The sequence below is a fragment of the Nerophis lumbriciformis genome, linkage group LG19 (assembly GCF_033978685.3).
Source record: "Nerophis lumbriciformis linkage group LG19, RoL_Nlum_v2.1, whole genome shotgun sequence".
Classification (NCBI taxonomy): domain Eukaryota; kingdom Metazoa; phylum Chordata; class Actinopteri; order Syngnathiformes; family Syngnathidae; genus Nerophis; species Nerophis lumbriciformis.
Window position 1 is genome coordinate 28,989,095 of NC_084566.2, and position 13,673 is coordinate 29,002,767.

Sequence of the window (13,673 nt, forward strand, 5' to 3'; positions counted from 1 at the left end):
GCCCCGAGATCTCGCCACCATCCAAAACTTGACCAAACTATCCATCCATCCATTTTTATTACCGCTTGTCCCTTTCGGGGTTGCTGGAGCCTATCTCAGCTGCATTCGGGCGGAAGGCGGGGTACACCCTAGACAAGTCACCACCTCATCGCAGGGCCAACACAGATAGACAGACAACATTCACACTCACTTTCACACACTAGGGCCAATTTAGTGTTACCAATCAACCTATCCCCAGGTGCATGCCTTTGGAGGTGGGAGGAAGCCGGAGTACCCGGCGGGAACCCACGCAGTCACGGGGAGAACATGCAAACTCCACACAGAAAGATTCCGAGCCTAGGATCGAACCCAGGACCTTGGTATTGTGAGGCACACGCACTAACCCCTGTTTCACCGTGTTGCCTTGACCAAACTAGCCAAGCTCAAAGTCCACTTCCCATTTAAACATGCATGTTTTAAGGTGGATCCCGTTCTGTTTAAATCGGAAGCGTTATCTCAACACAACGCTTGGAAAGCTATACTGCTTTAAGTAGCTACATTTCTAGAAATCAGATGTTTTCAAATTTTGGTATGCAAAGACTGAACTCAGTGATGTTTTCTTTAAATTTAAAGAGCTGGCGCTTTGATGATGTCGATGATGGGGTTGCTGATGACGACGACGGTTTTTGACACAGAAGGTCGCCATGATGTTATCGCGGAATCCTGATTCATCCGACTTTCGTTGACACTTCAACAGAAGCCAAAATCATTAAGAAATGGCAAACATTCAAGATGAGTTACAATGGTAAAGCTGCATACAAGTCTGGCTCTGTGTTCAATGACCTACGCCGAACACGAGAACTTAGTGATGCAGTCATTGTAGTGGACAAAGTTGAATTTCAAATCCATAAAATTATTCTATGCAACTGCAGTCCATACTTTGGGTGAGTAGATTGATTTGAACAAATTAATACTATTTATAAAACACATTGAATATTTTTCTGTCACTGATGTTTAGAGAACTTTTTCTGCGGTGGTCAAACCCAGACCAGAGGGTCTACATCATCCATGGTCCAACACCTCCCTTAATGCAGCTTCTCATTGACTTTGCATACACTGGCTCTGTGCCAGTGACAGAGGACAATGTAAAGGATCTGCTGGTAGCAGCCGATAAGTTTAACATGACGGCCATTGTTCAAACCTGCTGCACGTTTCTAACGGAGCGGCTCTGCTCAGAGAACTGCATCGGCATCTGGCAGTTCACAAAGAACTGTTACACCCCGGAGCTGCAGGTTGCGGCCTACCAATACATCCTATACCATTTTGAGGAGGTTGCAAACTCTGATGAGTTGTGGCAACTCTCTATTCAGGACATGTGTGAAATCCTTGACAGGGACGACCTGATAGTGAAAAAGGAAAGCACCGTCTATGAAGCCATCCTCCACTGGATTGCACACGCTCCAGGAGAGCGTAGCGGAAACTTTACAGTGCTCCTGGAGAAAGTAAGTCACCATCAACTTTGGTCTTACTGTAGAACAGGACATGTTTCATCAGTGAATGTTTTCTGTGCTCACACAGTAAAGCATAGTATAAATAACGAGAAAAACACTCAGATAGCGCAGACCCGCCAGGCCCGACTTACCATTAGATTAGATTTAGATTTAGATTTATTGGTCCCCTTGGGGAAATTCATTGTCACTGCCGTACATTTAAACACTAGACATTACACATCACACAAAAAAAATAACAAAAAGACATCATACATGACTAAGACACATTTACAGGCTTGTCAGACAGGTCAGCCGGGCCTGCTGTTAAGGGCGGCTATAGCTGCAGGGATAAGGCTTTTCCTGAGGCGGGCCCTCCGGAATTTGATAGTTCTGTACCTGTGCCCTGATGGTAGTGGGATGATGTATTGGTGTAGTGGGTGAGTGATATCCTGGACTATTGTTTTTGCCAGTCGGGTGATGGACCTGTGGTTTAAGTCTGAAATGTTGGGTGTGGGTAGGCCGATGGCGTGTGAGTTTGGTCCGGTTGGTTACAGAAAGCATGGTGAAAAAACATGTGGAACAGTACAGAAGGATGGGTTGAACAATGCTTTGGTAAAGTAATAACAGGAGATGAGGTGCAACGTATAGTCCTTTAAGTTTTCGGATGGCTGACAGTGTTTGTTGACTTCTTTTTTGAATGTCCGTGGTTAGTAAAAAAAAAACGTCCTGAATTCAGACATGTATCCGGATCACTTTCTTTCCGTTCCCATTTCTGATATCTTTGGAAAGTTTAATCAAAATGTGACCATACCAGTAGTACAAAAGTAATATGTGACATTTATTAAAGGGAAACTGAGTATCGTTCAGAATCATTAAAGACATGACGACGGATGGATTTTTTTTTTAATGCATTCTAACTTGTAAATAAAAGTCCACTTACAGCATAGCCAATAGGAGGTCCTCTAATCCAGTGTTTTTCAACCTGTGCCTAGGCACATTTTCTGCGTTGAAAAGCAGATATCATTAAAAAACTAACTCAGTTGACAGTAAAAAGTCGTTGTCGCAATTGTTGGATATGAATTTAAACCATAACCAACCATGCATCACTATAGCTCTTGTCTCAAAGTAGGTGTACTGTCACCACCTGTCACATCACACCCTGATTTATTTGAAGTTTTTTGCTGTTTTCCAGTGTGTAGTGTTTTAGTTCTTGTCTTGCGCTCCTATTTCGGTGGCTTTTTCACTTGTTTTGGTATTTTCCTGTACCAGTTTCATGTCTTCCTTTGAGCGATATTTCCCGCATCTACTTTGTTTTAGCAGTCAAGACTATTTCGGTTGTTTTTATCCTTTGTGGGGACATTGTTGATTGTCATGTCATGTTCGGATGTACATTGTGGACGCCGTCTTTGCTCCACAGTAAGTCTTTGCTGTCGTCCAGCATTCTGTTTTTGTTTACTTTGTAGCCTGTTCAGTTTTAGTTTCGTTCTGCATAGCCTTCCCTAAGCTTCAATGCCTTTTCTTAGGTGCACTCACCTTTTGTTTATTTTTGGTTTAAGCATTAGACACCTTCACACTGCCTCCCGCTGTTTCCGACATCTACAAAGCAATTAGCTACCGACTGCCACCTACTGATATGGAAGAGTATTACACGGTTACTCTGCCGAGCTCTAGACAGCACCGATACTCAACAACAACACATCATTTGCGGATTATAATTACTGGTTTGCAAAAAATATGTTTCACCCAAATAGGTTAAATTAAATTATCTCCCAAATGTGCGAAAAATTCCCCATTTACATTTTGTGACTTGAATATTAACCAAGTATTAGTGATATTGTTATTTTAAGCGCTAATGCAGACAATCTATTCATAGCGCCGCCGTGATTACTAGTGTGTGCTGATGTCTACACCATCGAGTGGTCTGCTGCTCTCTCGCTTACTTGCTCCCTGGAACTTAATTCCAGATAATCAATCACGCCTCTCACCTGGGTAGAAGAAGGCTGAGGACGTACTCAGGCATGCTGGTACATTTTGACAGCAGAATTAGACCCGGAAATGACGAGAACGAAACGAAAAGACGCTTGGTCCTAACCCCGTCTCTTTGTGAGGATGATGAGTCATTCTTCATCTAGTCAAAATATGAATATATGAACATCCTCGCAGTCGGCATCCTAATGACAGCAGACATTGTACAGTATGCAATGTTTTATTATTTTTGTTGTCCCTCAGGAAGTCTGCAGTGAGTAGAAATCAGTGATGTAATTAAAAAAAAGTGAATGTTGTGATGCATTTTTAAAATGTATTAAGAAGATCTAAATATTAAATCTTATTACATTACATTACAGATATACATACATAATGTATATAAAACCTATTTGAAGGTGCTTGGATGTTTTTTTATGGACTTTATAGGCAGAATAGAGCGGCTCATATAGGCCCAATTGTAAGCTGACTTTTGATCGCATTTATTTAATATTTAGAATGCATAAAAAAAAGGCCATCCGTCGTCTTGTCTTTTATAATGATTGTGAACAATAGGCATGTTATCATGCTACCTGTGGCATTTTGCTATGTTTGCAAACATGCAGGAGACATCTCCCACTTTTTATGGGCATTTTAAGAAGCAGTCGTGCAGTGTATTGTACATTGACATCATTTTTTTTTTTTTTTAACCGCTGAAGGTCCATGGGAGAGAGGATGCACTGCTCAAAATGTTGACACACACATATGACAGAGGATTCTCATCTGTCCATCGTGTGTGGGACTGTCAGTTAGCACTGTTACTAAATAAAACACAAATGAGTGCTTTCAAAACGGTGATGAGTGTTGATAAATCACATTGCACACGCTAAATTAATATATTTGCATTTTCTCTTCCCAGTTTTATGGGCGTTTTGATGATCAGTGTATATTTTGCATATCAGTGAAGACAGAGAGGAAAAATGGACTTGCACGCCTTTTTCTGCTCACTTAACAGACGCCATCCACTTTACACATGTTTAGTAGATCAGCGTTGCGTGTGCTATCAGCAATGTTCCCTCTAAGGTGCGCGCCTGTGCAATTGCGCACTGCTCAAGCGTCCTCTGCGCACGGCAAATCTATGCCACGCACAAAATCAAATAAAAAAATAACAATTTTCGACACGACACGGACACGACAGAGAAAACAGTTTTCGTCATCATTGTTCAAATATTGTAAAGTCTGTCGAGACGCTTTGAGGACATGAATTCCATCCATCATTTTACTGAGCAAAACTCTTTATTGTCGGCCATAAACACATCACCAAAACATTAGTAAAAAAAATTATATCTAGCAAAAGTGGTCATTTTCTGCAGTACAAACCAGACCAAAAGCAACTTTGTTATATCAACAGCAGCCGCTCGCTCTTTCTCACTTGCGCCAACACATGCACATATGGGACTTAGCCAGTGATGCGTTTACAGCCACACAAAAAGTCGGACAACTCAAACACCACTAATAAAGTGTAATTCCAGGTCGTTACCCTATGATTTACCAATCAAATGTGTGCTTATTCTAGAGTCATTTATTAGGAATCTTAATTTATAAATATTAATCATGAAATGCTGTTAGTATATTAAATAAATACTAATACGAATATATTTTTTACAAACAGGAAGTTGCAGGAATGTACACATGATCACCTGCTTACATCTCATTGTGCAACATGTGAATGTTTTAATGGGAACTAAATGCAATGTCTGAAAGGGGTACAAATTATTTCCAAAGCAGGACCTCCACCCAGACAAACAATACAAGTACACAGTTCATGAAAAACAATATTTTTTGTTATTGTCATTGTAAGTGGGCCTAAACACTTATATTAGAAAATAACCTCATGGAAATGACTGCTGTCATTTGATTATAATAATAAGAGAATGTTGTCTGTCTATCTGTGTTGGCCCTGCGATGAGGTGGGGACTTGTCCAGGGTGTACCCCTACATTTTATCAACCATCACAACATGGTAGCCTACATATTGGTTTAATCACCATTTAAACAAGAACAGGATAGGATATACTTTATTCATCCCACAATGGGAAAAGTATGTGGTTGCAGTGCGGATACAAAAAGTCCACACAAATCATCAACTGATAGCTCATTTCGACACAACATCCGAAGCAGCAAAATATACACAGCTTCAACCTCCAGTCTGTTCAACTTGCTGATGGCATTATATAGCGTCAAAAATACAATGTGTCCTCTTCACTTTCTCCCAGGTGTTCACATATCACGATGTAAAACACGTTAAATCCACACCTTTCTGTTTTACACTTTCTCATTTCCCAATGAAAAGCTTCCAATTGGCTCACCTTCGTCGCTAACCCTCACCCCTTGTGATATTGTACGCTATTAAAGAACTGTGATTGGATAAATTCAGAACTTGTACACCCATTTACAAGACAAAATTATAAATATGATTGGATTTTTTTGTTTCGGACAACTTTTTGTCTCGTTTTCAATTCGTCAACACTGGTTTACTGAGGGCTGAGGACGGTGCGTGTTGGAGCATGTCCCCTTTTTAGCGGATTTCTCCGCAACTTGTAATATATACATTTTGTGGGTATAATAGAATGAACTTTCTCAACTTCAAACATTTTGATTTGAGGGGCAAGACATTTATTTGAAGGGCATCTGCCCCTTCTTGCCCATTTCTACGTAGAGCTGGCCCCGAAAGTTACTACCGTATTTTTCGGAGTATAAGTCGCACCGGAGTATAAGTCGCACCTGGCGAAAATGCATAATAAAGAAGGAAAAAAACTAATATAAATCTCACTGGAGCCCGAAAAAAACTGCTACTTATAGTCCGAAAAATACGGTAAATAAAACACAAAATAATGCTTGCAAAACGGTAATGAGTGTTGATAAATCGCAATGCGTGTGCTAAATAATTATATTTGCATTGTCTCTTACCAGAATTGTAGGCGTTTTGATGATCAACATATATTTGTCATATTAATGAAGACAGAAGGCAGCACGGGGGAACAGGGGTTAGTGCATGTGCCTCACAATACGAAGGTCCTGAGTAGTCCTAAATTCAATCAGATTTTTCTGTGTGGAGTTTGCATGTTCTCGTGACTGCGTGGGTTCCCTCCGGGTACTCCGGCTTCCTCCCACCTCCAAAAACATGCACCTGGGGATAGGTTGATTGGCAACACTAAATTGGCCCTAGTGTGTGAATGTGAGTGCGAATGTTGTCTGTCTCTCTGTGTTGGCCCTGCGATGAGGTGGCGACTTGTCCAGGGTGTACCCCGCCTTCCGCCCGAATGCAGCTGAGATAGGCTCCGGCACCCCACCCGCCACCCCAAAAGGGACAAGCGGTAGAAAATGGATGGATGAATGAAGACAGAGAGGCGAAATGGATTGCACGCCCTATTCTGCCCACTTTGCACACATTTAGTAGATCAGCTTTGCGTGTGCAATCAAGTTTGCACGTGTTTTAGTACACGCAAAATTTTCGTCAATAAGGACCTATGTGTCCAACTCCGACCTGGAGAAGAGGATTGCACTTTGTCAGGCCTCTACCTTCACACCTGTTCAACTTGGGTGTCACACCTGAAGACTAAGCTCCTGTTGGTAGCTCTTAACCACAACAAGGTGGCAATCGCTCGAAGGGTAAACTAAAAAATGAAGTTAAAATAAAGTATCATTCATCCACATTTTATCAACCATCACACCGTTTATATTAACTTTATGGCCTAATTCTTAAACTGAATTTAACCTTAAGTAGGACTTGACACAATAGTCAATATTTACACAAGGTACAGCAGTCTTATGAATAATACAAAAATCAAGAATCCTAACAACACTGCCTATACTGTAGACCAGGGGTCAGCAACGCGGTGCCCGTGGGCACCAGGTCGCCCGTAAGGACCAGATGAGTAGCCCGCTGGCCTGTTCTAAAAATAGCTCAAATAGCAGCACTTACCAGTGAGCTGCCTCTATTTTTTAAATTGTATTTATTTACTAGCAAGCTGGTCTCGCTTTGCTCGACATTTTTAATTCTAAGAGAGACAAAACTCAAATAGAATTAGAAAATCCAAGAAAATATTTTAAAGACTTGGTCTTCACTTGTTTAAATAAATTCATTTTTTTTTTTTACTTTGCTTCTTATAACTTTCAGAAAGACAATTTTGGAGAAAAAATACAACCTTAAAAATGATTTTAGGATTTTCAAACACATATACCTTTTTACCTTTTAAATTCCTTCCTCTTCTTTCCTGACAATTTAAATCAATGTTCAAGTAAATTTATTGTTTTTATTGTAAAGAATAATAAATACATTTTAATTTAATTCTTCATTTTAGTTTCTGTTTTTTCGACGAAGAATATTTGTGAAATATTTCTTCAAATTTATTATGATTAAAATTCAAAAATATTATTCTGGCAAAGCTAGAAAATCTGTAGAATTAAATTAAAATCTTATTTCAAAGTCTTTTGAATTTCTTTTTAAATTTTTGTTCTGGAAAATCTAGAAGAAATAATGATATAGCTTGGTCCAATTTGTTATATATTCTAACAACTTTGACTGACTTTTATATTTTACATGAGTTATTATTTGTACAAACATGGTGCAAAATAATTCATGATTTGTTAAAAAAAATGGTAGTGGCTAGGTAGTTAAAATGGGATATTGTGATTTCACAAGACTGTCTTAGAAGGGATCATTGGAAAATGTTCAATTTGAAAAATGTGCACTTAGAGAAAATATAAAAATAAAGTGTTGCATATTGATATTTATCTGTTTCTATATATATTTATTGTGAGAAATCATTAAGATGATCAGTGTTTCCATAAAGATAAATATCATTAATTATTAATAATAACATAGAGTTAAAGGTAAATTGAGCAAATTGGCTATTTCTGGCAATTTATTTAAGTGTGTATCAAACTGGTAGCCCTTCACATTAATCAGTACCCAAGGAGTAGCTCTTGGTTTCAAAAAGGTTGGTGACCCCTGATCTAGACATAGTAATGTTTTTTTCTCAAGTTGTGTTTTATGTTTTTATGTTTATGTTTTATGTTATATTCAAACACTTGCAGCGTGACAAAGTTCACATTGTATATTACTGGAGAGAAAGCAGAAAGGCCGCACCCCATACTTGCCAACCCTCCCGATTTTTCCGGGAGACTCCCGAAATTCAGTGCCCCTGCCGAAAATCTCCCGGGGCAACCATTCTCCCGAATTTCTCCCGATTTTCACCCGGACAACAATATTAAGGGCGTGCCGTGATGGCACTGCCTTTAGCGTCCGCTTTTTCACCATACAAACAGCGTGCCGACTCAGTCACATGTTGTATGCGGCTTCTGCATACACACGAAAGTGACTGCAAGACATACTTGGTCAACAGCCATACAGGTCACACTGAGGGTGGCCGTATAAACAACTTTAACACTGTTGCAAATATGCGCCACACTGTGAACCCACAACAAACAAGAATGACAAACACATTTTGGCATACTTGCCAACCTTGAGACCTCCGATTTCGGGAGATGGGGGGTGGGGGGTGAAGGCGTGGTCAGGGGTGGGGCGGGGCGTGGTTGGGGGCGTGGTTAAGAGGGGAGGAGTATATTGACAGCTAGAATTCACCAAGTCAAATAATTCATATATATATATATATATATATATATATATATATATATATATATATATATATATATATATATATATATATATATATATCTACATCTGCATATGCAAACAAAACTGTTTAGATAATTGATACTTCAAACTTGCATAAATAAATCTTAAGGAATATAACATATCTTGGCTTCTGAGAGCTTCAAAATGTAATGAATAAAATGTTAAAGTTGTTGATAAACAAGCAATTATTTTAATAATTAAATATGGTAATTTTAAATGAATTATTATGATAATTTAAAATTAATTATTTCAAACATGTTTATTTTAATGTATAATTCTAATGCCTGGATGTAATAAGGAGTCAGAAAAAATACAAATAAAAATACAATTAATTTTTATGTTTTCAGCAAAATATAATAAACATTTATTTAGTTTTTTGTTTTTTTTAATTAATAAATATATTTATTTTTAGGTAAGATAAACATAATAATACAATTTATCTCTCGTATGGATGATTTAGTTCTTGTCACCCTGTTGTCCTCCCGTCGTGAAAAAAGTTTGTCCTCACTCAGGTCCGCATGGAGCTGGAGGGGGCGTGGCCTCCAGCTCCGGCTGAAAATCGGGAGATTTTCGGGAGAATATTTGTCCCGGGAGGTTTTCGGGAGAGGCGCTGAATTTCGGGAGTGTCCCGGAAAATTCGGGAGGGTTGGCAAGTATGCATTTCGGGAGAACATCCGCACCGTAACACAACATAAACACAACAGAACAAATACCCAGAATCCCTTGCATCCCTAACTCTTCTGGGCTACAATATACACCCCGCTACCACCAAACCCCACTCCACCCACACCTCAACCCCCCCTCCCCCAAATCTCCTGAATTCAAAGGTCTCAAGGTTGGCAAGTATGCTGCACCCCCTTTTGGACATCATCCCCCCTAAAAAGCCACCCTCAACCCCCTCCTCGACCCTTCGTTTCTTCCCTCCCTTTTAAAAGTGTTACATATTACAACACAACGTTTTGAGCTACCCATAGTGTAATTATAAAAATAACTCAGTGCACTCTCTTGTCAGTCACCCACTGTCTTTTTCTCTGTGAGTGGAGGCGGGGACCGCCTGCATACACACAAAGACGTTGAGGTTTGTAATGCAATGTAAGGGACGGTAGTAACAATGATACGGATCACCCCCAAAATCTAGTCGTTTGTTCCGTATCCCATTACAGACATTTCCTATAAAAGTTGAACAAAAATCTGACCATAACTTTTTCAGTTATTTTGCTTACTTATTTTGACTAACTGAGGAAACCTACTTACTGTCAAACCAACAGCATCGATTACATAACCTCCTTAGCCTAGGTAACGATGACTCCAACTCACTTTGACAATCTCTTCCTGCAACTACGTAGGTGCGTCTAGCTCTGATGAGTCAGGAGTTCATAACCATCAACGTGTTGACCAATCAGCTGGTGCAGAACTGCGGCAAATGCTTGGACATGGTCGCCTTTGCCACACGAATGATGCGACACATGACCACGATGTCTGTGTCTGGATATTGCAACCTTGTCGCCCGCCCTCGCCTACCTTCTGCCATCCTGCTGGCGATTGGAGGCTGGAGTGATGCAAATCCGATACACCACATTGAGACGTACGACATGCATGCCAACTGTTGGGACTACCTTGTAGAGAGTATGCAACAGCCCCGAGCTTACTGCGGCGCCGCCTTTCTCAATGACTGCATCTACTGTGTCGGTGGCTTTGGCGGCGCTGTACATTACAACACCGTCAGCTGCTTTGACCTGAACACACGCACGTGGAGGGAAGTGGCGCCCATGCACTTCCATCGCTGCTATGTGAGCGTGACTGTGGTTAATGGATGCATCTACGCATTAGGAGGCTATGATGGACGTGCAAGACTAAGAGCTGCTGAATACTACAGACCTGAAACCAACCAGTGGACTCTTGTTGCTAACATGCACGAAAAGAGGAGTAATGCCGGCTGCACAACCCTAAACAACAAGGTGGACTGAACCAAAAACTGTTTTGCTGAGATACTTTAACTCACCACTCATCCTCCTTTTTGGTTCCAGATATACATTTGCGGTGGTTTTAATGGAAATGAGTTCTTACAAACAGCCGAGTGTTACAGCCCAGAGACAAATGAGTGGACAATGATAACACCAATGGGCAGCCGCCGCAGTGGCATTGGAGTTGTTGGGTTTGCTGACTATATTTATGCAGTAAGTAACATAACACAATATCTCTGACTGTGCTAGTTCCACCTCATTTTAAACTTTATTTCCAAATCCTGCCTTTTTTTTCCTTGTGAAGGTTGGCGGTTATGATGGTGATGTACGTCTGGCCAGCGCTGAGGCTTATAACCCCCGGACCAATAGCTGGATGGTACTGCCCCCCATGCAATGCCCCAGAAGTAACTTTGGCATTGAAGTCGTTGGGGATCGCCTCTTTGTGGCTGGGGGTTACAATGGCGTCTCCACAATCAACCACGTTGAGTACTATGACCTATCAACTGGTCTGTGGTCTTCGGCCAGTGACATGGGGATCTCCCGCAATGCTTTGACCTGCTGTGTGATCACTGGATTTCGCAATGTAAGCCAGTATGCTATGCTTCGGGACAATTTACCAGTGCTCTTCTTGGAAGATGATTTGAACACAGAAGATTTTATGTAAACAGTGGAAAATTTGAAAAAAGAAAAAGAGCAAATAAATTCTCTACAAAAGGTGTAATCAATCATATATTTTGGCGTGCTTATATTTTTCTTTAGAACTTTGCAAACTTCTCTGAATTTCTGACCGATATTTGACTGAGGGAGCTTTTGAATCAACTTCGACTGCCATTGGCCGAATGGCAGTCGACACCCTTGACTTTTTGACAGTCCACCACAGGGCACAGACAGCCATCTACAAACCCCGTTTCCATATGAGTTGGGAAATTGTGTTAGATGTAAATATAAACGGAATACAATGATTTGCAAATCCTTTTCAACCCATATTCAATTGAATGCACTACAAAGACAAGATATTTGATGTTCAAACTCATAAACTTTATTTTTTTTTGCAAATAATCATTAACTTAGAATTTCATGGCTGCCACACGTGCCAAAGTAGTTGGGAAAGGGCATGTTCACCACTGTGTTACATCACCTTTTCTTTTAACAACACTCAATAAACGATTGGGAACTGAGGAAACTAATTGTTGAAGCTTTGAAAGTGGAATTCTTTCCCATTCTTGTTTTATGTAGAGCTTCAGTCGTTCAACAGTCCGGGGTCTCCGCTGTCGTATTTTACGCTTCATAATGCGCCACACATTTTCGATGGGAGACAGGTCTGGACTGCAGGCGGGCCAGGAAAGTACCCGCACTCTTTTTTTACGAAGCCACGCTGTTGTAACACGTGCTGAATGTGGCTTGGCATTGTCTTGCTGAAATAAGCAGGGGCGTCCATGAAAAAGACGGCGCTTAGATGGCAGCATATGTTGTTCCAAAACCTGTATGTACCTTTCAGCATTAATGGTGCCTTCACAGATGTGTAAGTTACCCATGCCTTGGGCACTAATGCACCCCCATACCATCACAGATGCTGGCTTTTGAACTTTGCGTCGATAACAGTCTGGATGGTTCGCTTCCCCTTTGGTCCGGATGACACGCTGTCGAATATTTCCAAAAACAATTTGAAATGTGGACTCGTCAGACCACAGAACACTTTTCCACTTTGCATGAGTCCATCTTAGATGATCTCAGGCCCAGAGAAGCTGGCGGCGTTTCTGGATGTTGTTGATAAATGGCTTTCGCTTTGCATAGTAGAGCTTTATCTTGCACATACAGATGTAGCGACGAACTGTATTTAGTGTCAGTGGTTTTCTGAAGTGTTCCTGAGCCCATGTGGTGATATCCTTTAGAGATTGATGTCGGTTTTTGATACAGTGCCGTCTGAGGGATCGAAGGTCACGGCCATTCAATGTTGGTTTCCGGCCATGCCGCTTACATGGTGTGATTTCTCCAGATTCTCTGAACCTTTTGATGATATTATGGACCGTAGATGTTGAAATCCCTAAATTTCTTGCAATTGCACTTTGAGAAACGTTGTTCTTAAACTGTTTGACTATTTGCTCACGCAATTGTGGACAAAGGGGTGTACCTCGCCCCATCCTTTCTTGTGAAAGACTGAGCATTTTTTGGGAAGCTGTTTTTATACCCAATCATGGCACCCAATTAGCCTGCACACCTGTGGTATGTTCCAAATAAATGCTTGATGAGCATTCCTCAACTTTATCAGCATTTATTGCCACCTTTCCCAACTTCTTTGTCACGTGTTGCTGGCATCAAATTCTAGAGTTAATGATTATTTGCAAAAAAAAAAAAAAAAAAAAAAATGTTTATCAGTTTGAACATCAAATATGTTGTCTTTGTAGCATATTCAACTGAATATGGGTTGAAAAGGATTTGCAAATCATTGTATTCCGTTTATATTTACATCTAACACAATTTCCCAACTCATATGGAAACGGGGTTTGTAGTAAATGTTGCTGCAACCAACCCCAAAGTTAACCACTTTCCAATTCAGTGTCCGCTACCAGGCATACCC

The 13,673-nt window shown here is 40.5% G+C and overlaps 1 protein-coding gene across 1 annotated transcript; it reads left to right on the forward strand.

The window, feature by feature from the left end:
• Positions 1-771: 771 nt before the first annotated feature.
• LOC133619006 (kelch-like protein 10) lies at positions 772-11,759 on the forward strand. The gene is made up of 5 exons (XM_061979871.1): positions 772-923; positions 998-1,481; positions 10,478-11,089; positions 11,159-11,308; positions 11,400-11,759. Exons 1-5 carry the CDS (start codon positions 772-774, stop codon positions 11,757-11,759), a joined length of 1,758 nt encoding a protein of 585 aa, XP_061835855.1.
• Positions 11,760-13,673: the final 1,914 nt, after the last annotated feature.

Coding starts and splice junctions, on each gene's coding strand:
- LOC133619006 (XM_061979871.1), top strand. CDS start 772: ATGAGTTACAATGGTAAAGCTGCATACAAGTCTGGCTCTGTGTTCAAT. Junction 924..997: donor AACTGCAGTCCATACTTTGG/GTGAGTAGATTG, acceptor ACTGATGTTTAG/AGAACTTTTTCTGCGGTGGT. Junction 11,309..11,399: donor TTGCTGACTATATTTATGCA/GTAAGTAACATA, acceptor TTCCTTGTGAAG/GTTGGCGGTTATGATGGTGA.